At 45.9% G+C, this 16,710-nt stretch overlaps 1 protein-coding gene across 7 annotated transcripts in view; it reads right to left on the bottom strand.

Moving 5' to 3' along the window:
- Window positions 1–5,293: 5,293 nt before the first annotated feature.
- GRIA3 (glutamate ionotropic receptor AMPA type subunit 3) overlaps window positions 5,294–16,710 on the bottom strand; it is a 265,605-nt gene continuing 254,188 nt past the window's right edge. For 4 of the 7 annotated variants that reach the window (XM_043570766.1, XM_043570765.1, XM_043570763.1 and 1 more), the window contains 3 exons: window positions 13,835–13,949; window positions 10,942–11,189; window positions 5,294–5,772 (listed from right to left, as the gene is read on the bottom strand). In XM_043570766.1, the coding sequence (XP_043426701.1) occupies window positions 10,944–11,189; window positions 13,835–13,949 (361 nt within the window). In that variant the 3' untranslated portion in view covers window positions 5,294–5,772; window positions 10,942–10,943. Of the gene's footprint in view, window positions 5,773–10,941; window positions 11,190–12,059; window positions 13,950–16,710 lie in introns of those variants that run through there. The other 3 variants (XM_043570762.1, XR_006295732.1, XM_043570767.1) reach the window with 3 other exon arrangements.

Below are 16,710 nucleotides of genomic sequence, written 5' to 3'. Positions count from 1 at the left end.
TATTAATGAAAACAGGTGGTGGGCCACATTTATCCTGTGGGCCAAAGTTTGTGATCACTTGCTATAAAGTATGCTGGCACACCTGGGTGGCTCAGTCAGTTAAGCATCCGACTTCGGCTCAGGTCATCATCTCGCGGTTCGTGAGTTCGAGCCCCGCGTCGGGCTCCATGCTGACAGCTCAGAGCCTGGGGCCTGCTTTGGATTCTGTGACTCCCTCTTTCTCTGCCCCTCCCCCACTCATGCTCTGTCTCTCTCAAAAAATAAATAAATGAGGGGCGCCTAGGTGGCGCAGTCGGTTAAGCGTCCGACTTCAGCCAGGTCACGATCTCGCGGTCCGTGAGTTTGAGCCCCGCGTCGGGCTCTGGGCTGATGGCTCAGAGCCTGGAGCCTGTTTCGGATTCTGTGTCTCCCTCTCTCTCTGCCCCTCCCCCATTCATGCTCTGTCTCTCTCTGTCCCAAAAATAAATAAACGTTGAAAAAAAAATCTTTAAAAAAAATAAATAAATGCTAAAAAATCAAATAGGAATACAGTTTACTGATGACCTTGTCAAAAGCAGTTCTCGTAGAGCGGTGGGGTGGAAGCCATAGTCCAATGATGGGGAATAACAAGCTTTTCCAAAACTATATTGTAAGTGGGGGGGAAATGTAGACCTTACGAGCCACTACTAGGTTGGGAGAGGGTTTGCAGCCTTTGAAGAAAATTAGCACTCTCATGGGGGAAGATGGCAATGTTGTTTGGAAGTATTTGCAAAATTGTCTCCCCCATCAGCCTACATTCAAGCTTCCGGTGAGCTACTGCCAGGGCTTTGGCTTGTTCAGGCTTAATGCATATTTATTAGGAAAAATTTAAATCAGTCATTTTTGCTCCAGGATTGAAACTCAGTGAAACCACTGAAAGGCTAATTTTGTCAAATCTGCTGACACGGGGAGAGGATTATTTCTTAGGCTGACATTGCAGGTTCTTTTATACTTTTATAGTGAGGGCATCGTGAGTCAATACATAAGCAAATATCCGCTGCTCAGAGGGTGGGCAGACTGGCAGGAAAGTGGTCATTGTGAGGTTCTCGGCAGCTAGCAGCCTGCAGGGCCCAGGTGTGACTCCTCAGTTGAGAAGGCTCACGGCTTTGGAGGCACAAAAGTTCCACCTGTTTATATTAGAAATCAGGCTCCACCCGGGTGTATTAGGAAGCACGGATCCAAGTGAAGAGGCAGACAGAAAGTCTTCACTTTAGGCTCCTTACAGTTCTTTGTCTGAGCAAAGCGCTGGGCATGAATGGATGTCTATTCATCCTCTACCTTTCCACCAAGACTGCAAGCCTCCTGAGAGCAGGAGCCAAGTTTGCTACTGTATCATCTGTGAAGTTACAAGGACAACACCTGTCAAAGAGCTTGGGTGTCTTGCCCGTCCAAATGAGTTTGTGAACCCTCGGTTTAGAGGATGCTAAGGAAGCGGCAGCAGGTTCGGGACAATGACAGACCTCGCATAAGACCTCCCTCCAACCTCTCCTGACAATAGTGCCCTCCCAGGGAGCCTTTCGAGAGAGCCCGGAAGTGTGCCACACGTCTTCACTGAATAGGAACGTCATGTCTCGGACTCCGAGTCTTAGGTGTACAGGAAGTCTCTTAGCGCCTCATTCTTTCACCTTCAGTTCTAGAGGCAAGTTCCATTGAATTCTGAGCGCCACTGGTCACTCTCTTCCAAGACCTTGCCTTTCTTCCAGTCCGGAATGATGGGGGTGGGGAGGGGGTAACTGTAAGTCCCTCCAGTGGCCCTGGATTCAAAAGAGATTTCCTGTCGGGTCGCCAAGTGCTGTGTGTGCCCCCAGCCGAATGCAGATATACTGCTGCTGGGTGTCATATCTGCCAAGTGATCTGCTGGTAAATTGCTTCCCCAAAAGCCCAGTCCAGGAGGGTAAGGGTAAGAGGGGAGGGGTCTTGCCCAGAGTAGCCGAATAGCTGGCTCTGGCTCCAGTGGAGAGTAACTTTTGGTGGTGTAACTGGTTCACGAGCCTTATGGGACCGAGGATTGATAGATCTTCTGTTTCACTGAGTCTGCATTCTGAGGAATAATGCTTCTGCTTCTTGCTTCTAATTTGTTCTCCTCCTCCAGGCTCATGTCCCCAAGTCACAGTGAACCCTTTGTCCCCACCCAATGGCAGGAAGGTGATGGGCCGCGCTGTTCTTCCACAAGCCTACCAAGGTTTCCTTAAATGTCTTTGCCCTTCCTTTTGGAAGATTTTACCATACGGTGCAGTCAGATGTGAGTCTTGACAGGCAAGGAGACCAGTGCAGGGACCAAAAGGCATTGTCCTTTTGTGCGCAGGGGGAGTGTGACATTTGAAACTCAAGACCCGTTTGCAGACCTGGTTGGTGGGCAAGGATGACCCTATGTGTAAGCAAGATATATAGCTGCCTACAGTCTGGCCTGAGAAAGACTATCTTTTTTGCTTGTCCCTTCCTCCACGGAGGAAAAAAAACCCCAAACCCCTGCTAACCCAAACTGCAGTCTATCGTCATCTGCCACAGTACCTGAGAGTGGCTATTCCTTTGGGGTAAGGGATTGAAGTTCCCGTTAAAATAGGAATCTATTATTTCAGAAGATCCGGGGGCATCATTTGGTACTTGAATTGATTTTATCAGCCAGCTAGGGAACCATCACTCCAATCTAGTCACGGAATCTGCTCCCTAGAGAATCAGTTCTCTTCTGGTGGGACCGCCGTGGGTGACCTAATCGAAGAAAAGGAAAGCAGCTGAAGAGCTGTAAAGCGTGACGGTTCGTCAGCCAATCGGCATTTCTGACGACGGTGAAGATTGGAGTAATGTGCCGAAGCCTCCAGGCCAAATTAACCTCAGCGTGTTTATATCAGCCTATACTTCAGACTCTTCTGGGTGATTTCCTTTCCCACTCTGAGTTTTCTTTGTCTCCAAGGCCTCGTGCTCTCTGTTCCACACTCCCCGACCCCAGATGGCTTCCTTCCTTCCTCTCTCTAGCATCTCAGCTGTACTTTTCTTTGTTGCTGGCCCAGCCACAAATTATCCCTTCCTTTCCTATCATTATCTCCTGTTTTCTAGGGCGGCCATCATATAAAACTGGCCTATATTTAAACACTTGCTTTATGTATTGGGTAAAACTGTACTCCATGTTCAGAGTCTACAAATCAGACTTGATTAGCAGCCTTTTGTCTCTCCCTCAGAAACACTGTAGAATCAATATAGTCCTGCATTCATTATTTCTCTCTGAACTCTAGATCGGTGACGCTTGCTGGAATGAAGGTTTTTCCAATGGAATGTGTAGTTAGGATGAGGGCTCGGAGCGTGACTGTGGTCGAAGATGAGTTGCGGCGGGGGGGGGGGGGGGGGGGGGGGGGGGGGGCTGGGGGAGGGGAGCGGCGTAATCTTTTATGAAAACCACCGGCGAGGTAACTGTGATATCATTGGCAAAGCCTCTGGTGGGAAGTAAATTGATGAATAATAACTTCCTGGCACCTGTATCCACGTCCGTTTTAAACTGTCAAAGCACAGAAACAGACTTCTTTCTTTACAATTTTATTTACAAAATGTATTAAAACTTTGTACAATACCTCACGGCAATGAGGCTCCGTAGTTTATGCCCACACATGCAATTTACGCTTTTACGGCCATTAGTTGGCTTGGCAATTTTTCTGTTCACTGAAGTACAGCTTTAACAACAAAAAGAAAAGAATTGGAAAAAAAAATCCTCAAGTGACTACCGCCAAACTCCCATAGTTTGAAGTTAGTAGCAGAAATTTGAAGCAATCAATGTTTGTTTTTTAAACATGCAAGTTTTTAAAAAATAACAAACCGATTTATCCGCCTCTTCATTCCCAGCAAAGTTTCCTCTGAAAAACTGATTTGAGTCCATAAACATACATTTCTCCTTATACAGTGCCTACGAAAACATTTGTATGTAGGTCGGTTGATTTGTTTTATACAACTTCATATTTGCACAGCGTTAGCTTCCTGCTCTGGACATTATAGCATTCAGAAGTTGAAAATCACAGTTTCATGAAAACAAAACAAAAACGAAAACACAACAGCTTCCTTTTTTTTTTTTTTTTGTTCAATACCATTTAAAATTTGACAGGTGAGTTACTCGCTTATGACACCATTTTTGGAATGAAAGTTTATATTACACTTTTCTGGAAACGTTTCATCGGAACGAGACTTCCTCCTTCCTTTTCTGAAGACAAGAGCAAATGGGCAGCGAGTCAACTAGGCATCTAAAGGTCACACTTGGGAAATGAATTCAAGCTCCTAGTTTTTACAGTCTGGAAACTTCCCAATGCACGTCACTGATGAGAGCAAACTACTGAACTACAGAAAGCATACGTCATTATATAGGAGGTAATTAGTGAGCGGAGACTATTTCCTCTGACTGTTCTGATGATGCCAACGGCAGGTACGCAGTTAGTTACTTCATAGCCCGTGGAGCAGTGGCGCGATCTTCTGAGAAAGTCAGTGGAGAGACTGCTCCGAGCAAGGACCTGGGAGTGATGCTGAGGCCCTCGGTTTAGCAGTAGGTTTGGGAATGCATTTTAGTCTTTGCAAACTAGAAAAGGACACATGCAGTCTGACGGAGAGCCACGGGCAGTCACAGGCAACAGCTGGGAAGACGGACCTAGCAAGAGTAAAGTCAGACCGACAACCGTGGTCTGAACCCACTGGCCCGCCTTGCAACGCGGTCCTGTCTCCGAGGTGTACACTTGAAAGGCATACTTAGCGGAGAAAAGCGGAGCTTAAACACAGTGTTGTTTCTGAGAAAGATATTCTAAACACATTTGGGAGTGTAGGCAGCATTTCCCTCACCTCAATGCTAAAGACTCAGCTGTATTGACTTAAAACGCACACCAAAGCAAGAAAAACAGATCTGTGAGCTGCAATTCCAGGCTTCTTAGAAAGCCCCGGGATCCATTGTAGGAAAGCACCGAGAGGTACGCCTGATCGTGCCTCGCCCCTTGCTACACACACAAGTCCATTTCGAAAGCTCTGGGAATCCCTTCACCGAGTGGGAAGTTATCAAAGCATTCGCACAAAACCATTTCAAGAACACAGAGAAGTCACGGTTGAGTCCCTTTTCCAAAAGTGTTTGAATTTTCTTAAGTGTTGCATTTACATTCTAAAGATATACACATTTCAGCAACGTTGAAAGGAAATAGGGTGCACAGAACATCACTACCAACAGGAAATACCAAAAACATCTGGTCAGCAGATCCTAGAAGAAATGCCAGTCTGTCTTCCCAAACACAGGGAGTCAGAGATTTTTTTTTTTTTCATCAGGAGGAATTAATTATTTTAGCTGAGATGGGCCTATTGGCTGAATTGGAATTTTAAATTTGTGTGCGTGCGTGCGTGTGTGCGTGCGTGTGTGTGTGTGTGTGTATTAAAGAACATGGTGTTTGTATACTGAGCAGTGGTATCAAAGAATGGCTTTTGTTGAATTGACTTTTTGTAATACGATTTTTTTCCGCATACTGGAATCTTGCATGTCCATGTTTTTTGTTGGTTTTATTTTAATTTTTTTCAAGCAAAGCAAAACGATTTCAGTGATGGTTTGCATTGTCGCGAGTCTCAGAGTGTTCCATAAGGCACTGAAGGGAAAAACAATCCGTTTTTCCTATTGAAAGGTCATTGCACCATCAACAATATTCGTGTCATGCCCGACACCAGGGAGAGTGAAGTCTGGCTCAGGATCCTTGAAGCGGCCACGTTTTCGGTGATTCCTCTCATCACATGCCTCCAACGGGGCGGGATCTGCAAAGACAAGGGGAAACTTACATTTGAACGGGCTTTCTTGTAGGGATTGCAAAGTCTATTATGGCTCAGTCTATCTTGGACAAGAACCGTGAATGTTTTCTCAGATGGGCATCTCTGGGGCCGCACCCAGATTGACTGGCTTTAGGCAACAAGTCTGCTTAAATTCTTTGACCTGATGCAAATGCTTTGCAATAGGTTAAATTACGTTCCTTCTCCACCGGGCATTGCACTAAGGAATATACAGACGTTACATGAAGTCTAACTTAGGGCACTGATCACTTAGGATGCAGGTATACTAGAAAGCCTTAGGAGCACTTATATGTAGATATTCAGGACAACTAACCCGCGGAGTGTATTCTGATTGCAGACCCTATGACAGAGAGCTGTTTACCTAAGACAGAGGATAAACAATGTTCTGTGGCTTGCTTGACTGGAATCCATTTGACTGTGAGAAGGAAATGTGCCGTTCATTGCCGGAAAGGTGACAGCTTGGCTCTCTCAATACCTACAACCTTAGTTATTCAAATCTGAAAATAGCACACGGACTTCAAAGAGACAGCACATTCCAGAAAGGGGCCAGAACAGTGATACCCATGAAGGGGCTTGGCTGGCATCCGTGGGGTCTTTGCCCAGATATTAGGGACCTGATTGGGATGCTGGTGCTGCCTTCCTGTAGGAGGCATTCACTAGTGCAGGGGATTCATTTGCCCCTGACTCTGAAGACTTAAGGGCGCTTTTCTGCCTTCACTTTTCTGCCTCTTCTCCATCCTTTCCCTGTACACGAAGGGAACCCTTCTTTTTGTCTTGAGCTAACAATGAGCTTTGCCCAAGGGAATGACATAGTCACATTCCACTGCTGGCCCTGGAAGGCAAGTATCTGTAAGAAGACTGTCAAAGACGCACCTGAAGGCCAAAAGCCCCCAAAGAGGGCAGAATGAGAATAACATGGAAGTATGTAAACCTCTTCCTTGGAATCTCTAGAGTCCAGAGTCATATTTGTCTCAGAAGCTTGGAGAAATTTTTGTATCTAGAGCAGAAAGATTGGAGTCCCCATCCTCCCTCTCCATTGGCCATGGCATGTCATTTCATAGCTGCATAACTTTGGGACAGCCCCTACATCTGTCACTGCCTCTGTTTCCTGCTTTTAAATGGGGACCGATGAAGTATCATCGTGAAGAGTCCTCTGGGAACAAAGAACATCACCACCTCAGTTATCCAGAACGTGGTTTCCACGTAACCTTGAGATGAACTCTTCAAGTGGGAAACTTTCCCCAGCAAATGGTCTGGGGAACCATAGCCCTAGCCTATGCGTAGGCTGCAGAAGGAAAATTGATCCTTTTGAAAATGGGTTGTATGAACAAAGTTAACATATTCTGGGAAGGCTAAGCAGAAGCATCGTAGAGGAAAAATGGAAATCTTTTTCTTTAACTTCAGGCAGCTTGAGGTCTTGAAAGTGAGAAGCATTTCAAAAACATTGTTGAAGAAACCAAAGAAGCTAGAAGTAGTTCTTGACAGCAATGAGGAAATTGGGAAGAATCTCTTGAGACAGTTAGCAGAGTCAACCGTGGGGTGAGGTGAGTCAGTCACCTGCCAAGGCACGCTTTGGGGGCCACGCTTCCGGGAGTTGGTCAGTAACTCAGAGAGGCAACAGGCAGTCGGGAGGCTGTGTGCTCCCTCCTGGGCGCTGGCTCTGAGGCTGAGGCACGCCTTCCCACAAGTCCAATAATCCTGACTATTCTCACCCATACAGAAGGAGAGATGACTCTGCTTTCAAAGGACGTGTTTGGTTTTTTTTTAAGTTTATTTATTTTTGAGAGCGAGTGAGAGCACAGGTGTGCGAGTGGGGGAGGGGCAGAGGGAGAGGGAGCCAGAGCGCAGAGCCTGACGAGGGGCTCGAATGCCAGAACCGTGAGTGCACGACCTGAGCTGAAACCAAGAGTCGGACGCTTACCTGACTGAGCCACCCAGGCACCCCAAGGATGTTTTTTATTAACCACGTTTCAGCTCAATCATATTTTTGCAGGTGATTTGCCCTGGGGTCATGTTTCCTCAAGAGTTACTGGCAGCCCTAACTCCTAAGGCTGGCTCTGATAATTGACAATAAAAGTCAAATCTCAGGGTGCCTCTTGATCTCTGTGCCCCTGCATAGACCTTGACAGATCTAGGCCAACTCAGAGAACTTCCTGGGAATTAAAAGATGAATGGATAAAGGGCTCGCCCTTCACTTAACCAACATTCCCCTACCATTACATTACCAAACTGGCTGAGGACAGCAGAGAGGTTTCTGTTTCCTGCTCAGCTTGCTTTGTGCCTCTTGGACTGACACATGGAAGGATTCTTCTGGCATCCCGTGAGGCTTCTCCTTCTTGTCTGGGGACTTCACATAGGCTCAGAGGACAGACTTGTTTGTAGAGGCTTTTCTCAGCTTTTCTTTTCATCCTAGGTATAGTTGCCAAGGTACTAGCTAACTGGGCCGTAACCACACTGGCACTGATGTCTATTAAAATGTGAGTTTTGTGTCATGTAGCCTGAATTTTGCTTCAGAAAATGGATCAACAACCAAGGTGACTAAAGAAAAGAGAGCAAGTCAGAAGTTGTGGCAATTTCACTTCAGGGCATTCACTTCAGGACTGCAACATTCTGCCCACAGGTTTGCTGACCCCAAGTTTCTTTCTTTCCCTTTCTCTCTCTCTCTCTCTCTCTGTCTTTTCTTTCCCCTCTGTCCTTCCCTCCCTCTTTCCTTTCTTTCCTTAAATTACATGCCCTGAGACAGTTTTCTCTAGAATCTTACTGCTCCCTGGACCAGCGGCACCAACAATGCCCGGGAGATTGTGAGAAGTGTAGCCTCTCAGGTAGCATCCCAGACCTGCTGAATCAGAATCTGCATTTTTTTTAAGTTTACGTATTGAGAGCAAGCACAAGCAGGGGAGGGGCGGAGAGAAGGAGGGACAGAGTCTCAAGCAGGCTCCGCACCATCAGCGCAGATGCCGGATGCGGGGCTCCAACTCACGAACTGCAAGATTATCACCTGAGCCGAGATCAAGAGTTGGACGTTTAACTGGCTGAGCCACCCAGGTGCCCCAGAATCCGCATTTTTATAAGTTCTCCAGGTGATTCACAAGGCACACTGACATTTAAGAGGCACTCTTCTGGGGCTTGAATGAGAGGTTGAGGCTATTGTGGTCCAGCAGAACATGGATTCTCAGATGGAATGGCTGCTAATAGAGAGGCTCTGGAGGCTGTGTGACCCTGAGTCCTGATCCTGTCTCAGAAAGAGTCTTTGTGGGGAAAGTAGGAGAGATTGACTATACTACCTCGTGTCGAATGCATAAGAAGTGAGGCGTGTGCCTTTTTTGTAAAAAACTGGGACACAGACTTTGGATCTGCCTTCGGTTTGATGGGATCCCATTGGAATTTCAAGGTTCCTGGAAACCACCAGGCCGCCGGTGGTTAGAGGCAGAATGGATTTGCGAAGAGACTACTGTAGGAGGAAGAGCGTCTGGGCCCTAGTTCCAGAACTGCCACGAAAGGGAAAACACTTTGCGACCCCTTACCTCAAACGAGGCAATAGATGTGAAAAACTTGAAAACCTGTTATGAGGATTTCAGATGTATTCTTTTTTTTTTTTTTTGGATGCCAGTATCTCAGAATTTGGGATAATTAAGGTAAGCTGAAATCACCCAGCACTACCCTTCGGAGAAGCAGATCATGTGCCCCAAATTGTAATGGACCAATAGAAGCTACTCAAGAGTAAAATATTTTAAGCACCCTGAACATTAAACACTTGCACACAAACAACACTAATTACAGACGAACCTGTGTACTGTACAATCAGCGATGTGCCGGGAACACTCAGGGGGTTAGCTTGGTGTACTGGGTATGTTGTGGCACAGGCTTGCAGTCTATAGCAGGAAAGGACAACCAGCAACTTCCTCAAACAAGGTAATACTTTCCGTGGTGAAGACACAGGATTTGTTTGGATGAAATATTATTTAAAAATTGGCTGAATTTAGCTCCACGGTGTGAAATACAACGGCACCAAAAACACAAATGCTGCATTTGTAGAAATTCAAGCGCATTCAGGAAATTCATGGTGTCGTTGATTTGTGGGGTAACAAATCTCCCACCTGAAATAAGTAAGGGCTACGAAGTTGCTAATTGTTCTCTTTCCTTGCAGAGAGGCATGTTGGTGATGACAGATGCACTTGAAGATAACAGCAAGACTGTATTCTTTTTAACACGTCCAGAGTGGACAGATAGATGATCATTCTACTTCAAGCTTGCCTTTGCACGTGTCTGAGTTATTGGTTAGAGGAAGGCTGGGGAGTTGGCTGTAGCTCCCAGTCAAGGTGGCACCAGTCAGGTTTATCTAAGTATGGATTTGGAGCAGCCAGCAGCAGGGAGCCTCAACTGTTCTTGGGGAGACACTTCCCTGAATATCGCTTCCAAGAAACGGACAACAAAGGCACTCAAAGATTCGAGAAATGGTCTCAGGCTTACACTTAAGAGAACCGCCGTGCCCCATGGAAGCACTGCCTTTCTGAAGGGGGCAACGTCCTGCCTCCATTCCTCATTTTACCATCAGTTCCAGAACGGCTGCTCTCTGTAGAACTGCGCTGTCCAAAACGGCAGCCACATGTGGCTACCGAACCCTCAATAGGTGGCTAGGACACGTTGAGATGTGCCATGAGGATAAAACACACCCCAGATTTCCAAGACTTAGGGTGAAGAAAATAATGTAAAGTATTTCATTCGTTTTATATATCGATAACATGTTGGAACGATATCTTGGGTATATTGGGTTAAATACAATGTCTCATTGAGTTAATTTCACTTGTGTTGCTTTAAAGAAGTGTAGCTACTAGAGCGCTTCAGATTACACCTGTGGTTCACATGTGCAGCTCACAAATATTTCCATGGAACAGCGCAGCTCTAGAGAATCTCTCTTCCTTTTGGGTTGCAGGCCACAGTATAATTACGACGGTGCTATTAGAAAAGCGCTACTGCCCGACGAGAAAGCACAACCATTGTTTTCAAAGAAACAAATGGTTGCAAAGACTGGACAATACTTGAAACAATAAACCGAAGTAAAAAACACAAAGAAAGAAAAAAGAGATTCACATACAGTCATGTAAGGCTGATTAGTTTACTAGACCTTGACCGTACCCCTAGATCTTAACACTCTCTGTTCCATACACGTTGTAGCCTTCTCTGTATGTAGCGTAATTTTGAGTGTTGGTGGCAGGAGCAGGCTTAAAGTTTTGGGTGTTCTTTGTGAGTTTCATGCGTTTGGACTCTGCCCGTGATTTGTAACAGAATTCTATCAAAGCCACCATCATGGCCAGCCCCAGACCTCCGACAAGTATATAGAAAACGCCTGCCACATTGCTCAGGCTCAGAGCGCTGGTCTTGTCCTAAGAGAAATGAACAACGTGATTAGTTCTTGGGGGCAACAAAAGCAATGGGAAATTATAACACATGACAACAATATAGGATAGTTCTCGGTTGTAAAACAACTAAACATTGATGTAAGTGTTATGGCTCGACTCTGGCAACCGGCTGCTGTTTCACAGCGGCCCGCAAGATGGTAGATTGTGCTTCTGTTGACAGTTGTGATCCTCGCCTAGATGTTCTTTTATTTGGACTCCTTAATTCCTTCGGTGCCTCCGAACGGTGTCAGCAACTAAATAAAACAGCACTTGGCCATGGGAGCAAAAGTGTAAACACAAGCACAATGTGTTCCTCTGCCAGCCTCAAGGTGCCATTTGCCAGAGTTGAGCCGTGGCATAATCTCTATAAATGTTAACACTCTTCTCATTTGGGGACTTGAAGCACTCTTTCCCCTCTCTGGCCCGCAACACCCCTTTCTCCCTTGTTCTCCCTGTGACAAACTTGTCAACGGCTTGTCTTTAAGCTACCAGGTGAGAATATTAGAGGTGCCTGACACTCTTATCTGGGGAGTGACTTCACAAGGGTTTGTTTAAAAGGGATTATTAGCTCTCCCCTTTCCCCTGGTGGCTGAGGAATTGCTCCCTTCGGGGACTGGTTGCTAAGTTCTCATCCTCAGGGCGGCAAGTCTTTGTGCTGCTGGAATGAGGGCACAGCATAAAGAACTGGCTCCCTTCCATCTTCCTGAGAGTTTAGGGAAACTGTCAGGAGGACCCACTGGGTCCTGAATTGGCTCCACACACCAATCAGAAAGCTTCTCCAGGAGGCTGATGATGAAAATAAATAAGTAAGTAAGTAAGTAAATAAATAAATCCAGCTCGTTTTTAGCTTTACTCCAGGGAATGTAGTGAGTAATTAAAAAAATACTACACTTGTCTGTTTTCTATTTAAAATGGGGAGGGGGGGAATTGAGGAAGCCGGTCAGTGACGTTCAGGTCAAACTGTGCAAATCTGACTAAGCTATCTGCCTGTATGAAAGAGCAAAAACTGAACTGCTGAACAATGGAAAGAAAAAAGTTGGTGTCTTGAGCCCTACCTTGAGGTAGGACACACCAAGGGCCAGGAGCCTTTCTTTGAAAAAAAAAAAATAAATAAAATAGCATTTTGTAGTCTTTTTAGAGGGAATGTAACCATTTTGCTGCTGAATGCAATCGAATGGAATGCCCACATTGTTAAGTGGGTGAATTGAGTATCTTACTCAAATGACAACGCGGTGAGCAGATTGATGGCTGTAAGCTGGCGCTCAGCACTCCTGTGGCTCATCTAGTCCTGGTACCATTTAAAGGATTAAATGGAGAGATGACGTGGCCATGTCCTGATGCTATTTTTATGAGAGCCAGTCCCATGCTTGTTTACCTCCATAAAAAGGCCAATAGGAATCGAAGTGCACGGCTGGGGAGGGCCGGGGTATGCGTGCCTCATGTCCACAATAAACTTGCAGATAGTCACTCTTCCAGCATAAAAGACAGGTAACTGGAGAAGTGGTAAGAGTTTCTGTCACTGATGAGACAGTGGATCATCTCCTGAAGGAGGCTGGTGAGGCTATCTGCCAGGAGGTTCCACAGTCCATCTGGAGATGGACCAGTGCTGGTAACCCTCCCTCTGCCAGGAGATTGTTCTATGCATGCGGTATTTGACGGGGGAGACGTGGCCTTTGACAGAACCCATGCTGTGCTGTAGCAACAAGGAAGAGTTTTGCGTTCTTTGCATTTAAGCTTCACAGAATTTCCCGTTGTGGGCTGTGGAAAACCAGTAGCAAAATGGTTCACGGCACAGGGAAAATGAGTGGCACTTCATGAAATGAATTAACTGATACCACAATATTAGTTCAAAAAAAGGCGAGGCAAAAAACTGAAACTAAAAAGAACTTTCTTAGGGGAGCAAAGGGGGGCAGGAAGGAGGCGGGGAAGAGTGTTTCATGCTTCTCAATGTGATGTTATCCTGACAATGTATACCCTTAAGGAGCATGCGACTCAATTTCAAAAGTATTACGTACAGAGATTCAAATGACACCTTTGGAAGAGAGGAGTGTGACAGACTTAATTATATTTGAGATCCAAATAGAGGCTGAACTCAATACGATAGCAGCTGGGAGGAGACTAAGCATTCTGCTTACAGAGACCAGTCTTGGTTATTTATTTCTTTGACTGTTTTCAGATGGGATCGACATAATATATTAACAACCAAAGGAATTTACAACTATAAAGTCTCTGACGCGGTAACAGGTAAAGAAAAAGTACTGTCACAAATGGATCTTTTTTGGGGGGGAGGGAGGGGTTGTTGTGGTTGTTAGATTTTTCTCTTTGAGCTTTCGAAATGTGAAATACAGTAAAACCCCTTTATAACACAGCTCGGTATTTTACAGCTTTGGAAGTGCGTTGGGCCGGATTGCGTGGCCATGCCAACAATTGCTCCTTCCGGGTCAAGGGTTGGTGTCACCTGGCAGGCCTAGAGGCTGCTGTGGGCCTGGTCCCTTTAGCGCCGGTGTTATAAAGGGGTCCCACTGTGTCAGGGAGTGTGTGTTGGGAAGGAAAGCCGTTTGGGGGTGGAAAATAAACAGTGGTTCAAAACGTGATTGCTAATCAGTACAAAAAGACCTTCAGCGACTGACCTTACTCCCGGAGTCCTTGGCTCCACACTCCCCCTTATCGTACCACCATTTGTTTTTCAGCTTGTCTAAGATGCCTTGTTCACTGAGTTTCAATACTGCAAGGTTTACAGGCGTTCTTCACGTGGGAAATAACATAAATAACATTATATTATGTTATTTTATGTTATTCAAGCTTCAAACTACTTTAAAACTATAGAAAGCGATAAAGCAGGGGGCCCTGGCCACAGAGTAATTTTAGACACTGCAGGCAACCTGAGCATTACCTTATAAAAAGTTAACACTACAGCAACGCTATGTTTACCAGGGCCTGCCCATATCGCTTTGAGTAATCGGCACACACTGTTAAATAATGAGGATACGAAAAAACAAAGGCACTCCTCGGATAGGCTGTGTGTGGTGAGGGGGGGGTCTCCCCTCAGGTGACAATCGTCGGCGGCAGCTTGCGGTAGCTTTGTGACGGAGGTGGGTTAGGTTTGATCTAACCGGGTGTCTTGTTGTACTTCCAGACAGAAAGCAAGTTCTATGGAGGAGTGGGGAAGGGGATGGGGCTGGAAGGGGAAGCGTTTCCATATGCGGAACCAGGCAAAGGGATGACTCTGAATAGAATAGGATATGGATTCTACGTGAGTAACATGCCTTCGGACCAGTTGTCGTTTAGTACACACAGCTGTCGCCCAGATGCACATGATCTCAGAAAGAACCGTACTGTACACGTGTGGTCACTCCACCCTCATGCACGGACCGGTCTTAGGAGTGATGGTATAATGTGGAGCTCTGAGTTTTGGATGGGGGCGCTTTCAACAACAAGAGAACTGGCCCGTGGCTTCTTTTTGTTACAGACTGGCTGTCTCTCTGATATGGCCGAAGGTCTGCAGTCAGCTCAGATGACCGGAGGGTGAAGCAGGTTGTTTAAAAGCGGATTATTAATATGGCCCGGTCTAAAATGGCCAACTGTGGGTAGTATCGTAGAGGAACACTTTAGGTAAGCTGTTCTAGTAAGAGAAGACTGCTTCAACTGAGAGGCTGCTGCATCCCCAGGAGGCCAGCCATGGCTCCCTAGCCCTCCACCTCTTAAAGTGCAAGGCCTGCAGTCAGAGCCACTGAGCAAACGCAGGAAACCCTACTGGTCCCCAGGTTAAGATTTCTTCCCTTCGCAATTTCTTCAGCTGCAAAATAGGAATAATGACCTTTACCTTGTCATCTTTCTAGAGCTAATGAATTTTAAATCAAGCATCTCTCACAACCTCAGATAACAAATGCATCATATAGAGAGGGTGGCATAATTGTGTTACGAGGCAATAAACTACAGTGTGTTCAGATTCACATGAGCAATACTGCCAATACCAAAGCGTGTTATTCTGAATGCCACCAACTTACGAGAAGGAAAGCAGACACGTTTCTGTTACTATGGACATGCCATAGAGTTTCTTAGCTTATCTGGGATAAGTTGGACCCGCCAACATATCCACTCACTGGTAAGACTTTCTATAGTCCCAGAGATCTGGCCTCTATCAGACTCTGACAGACCCCAAGCCTGTTTCCTTTCTTTCCCCCTTGGCTGTTGAGAGCAGAGAGACCATCTCATCCTGAGACATTCTGAGAAATGTATCATCATTTAAAACAATATGCAATTGCAGAGTACTTGAGATTTGAAAAACCGTAAACCTTGAGTGTCAGAGAGATGACCCTTTCTCGGTTGGTGCTGGGCCTGGCAGCCAGGACATCTGCATTTTGTATCTCACCGGCAAATTGAGGTCCTTTTTATACTTTAAACAAGTTCCTTCAATCATTGCCCAGAACCTTAGCCTTCTCAAATGCCAACCAGATTTGCTTGGGATGCAAAGCAACAAAAGATACTCAAATAAAACTTTGAGCCTCTTTAAAATACTCTTGGCAGTGAAAGTCAAGTCTTAGACTTTTAATCTTATTTATTTATTTATTTATTTATTATTTATTTGTTTATTTTTTAAAATGTTTAGTTTTTAAGGAATCTCTACACCCAATGTGGGGCTTGAACTTATATCCCTGAGATCAAGAGTTGCACGGTCTACCAACTAAGCCAGCCAGGTGCCCCAAGTCTAAGACTTTAAAAAAAATTTTTTTTAAATGTTTATTTATTTTTGAGAGAGACAGAGACAGAATGTGAGTGGGTTAGGGGCAGAGAGAGAGGGAGACACAGAAGCAGAAGCAGGCTCCAGGCTCTGGGCTGTCAGCACAGAGCCCGACGCGGGGCTCTAACTCACGAGCTGTGAGATCATGACCTGAGCCGAAGTCGGACGCTCAACCGACTGAGCCACCCAGGCGCCCCAAGTCTAAGACTTAAAGGATGGACAGGCCATTTGTGGCCCTGAGATCAGTGTTGGAACCGCCTTCTCCCCTGCTTCCCGCTGTCTGGCCCCCTTTGGTTTCTCCTTTCCCCTTATAGGTTTTGTGTTATCACCACCTCTCCCCCAGTGCTCACTGGCACACAGGCTCAGATGGCAGGGGGATGCTTCCCAATAGCACCTGGGTGCCCGATTCCACCAGGACCACAGGAAAAATCACAAAGCATGTTCTTTCCCCTTTCTGTGCTTCTCCTTGTCTTCCTGCAAAGGGCGCAGTGTCCTCATCCTGCGCTCTAAGTCCTTACCAGTCCCTGTCCTCCCTCAAAGTACTATGTTCTTCAAATGACTTCACCCCATTTCTTCAGTACGGTGGCTCTCACTAGATCTCAGGAACAGAGCAGACTGATCTAAGGCACTCACACTATGGTCCAAATAGCGATCTCTCTCTAGAGATCCTGGGTTTTAAAGAAGCTTGTCAACCATCAAGGGTACGAGGTTGATAATAGTGTTTGTTACATGTTAGCTCAGAGTAATAGTTCTCAACGTGTGGTC

Source organism: Prionailurus bengalensis, chromosome X (assembly GCF_016509475.1).
Source record: "Prionailurus bengalensis isolate Pbe53 chromosome X, Fcat_Pben_1.1_paternal_pri, whole genome shotgun sequence".
Lineage (NCBI taxonomy): Eukaryota > Metazoa > Chordata > Mammalia > Carnivora > Felidae > Prionailurus > Prionailurus bengalensis.
This window is presented reverse-complemented; position numbering and strand designations above follow the sequence as displayed.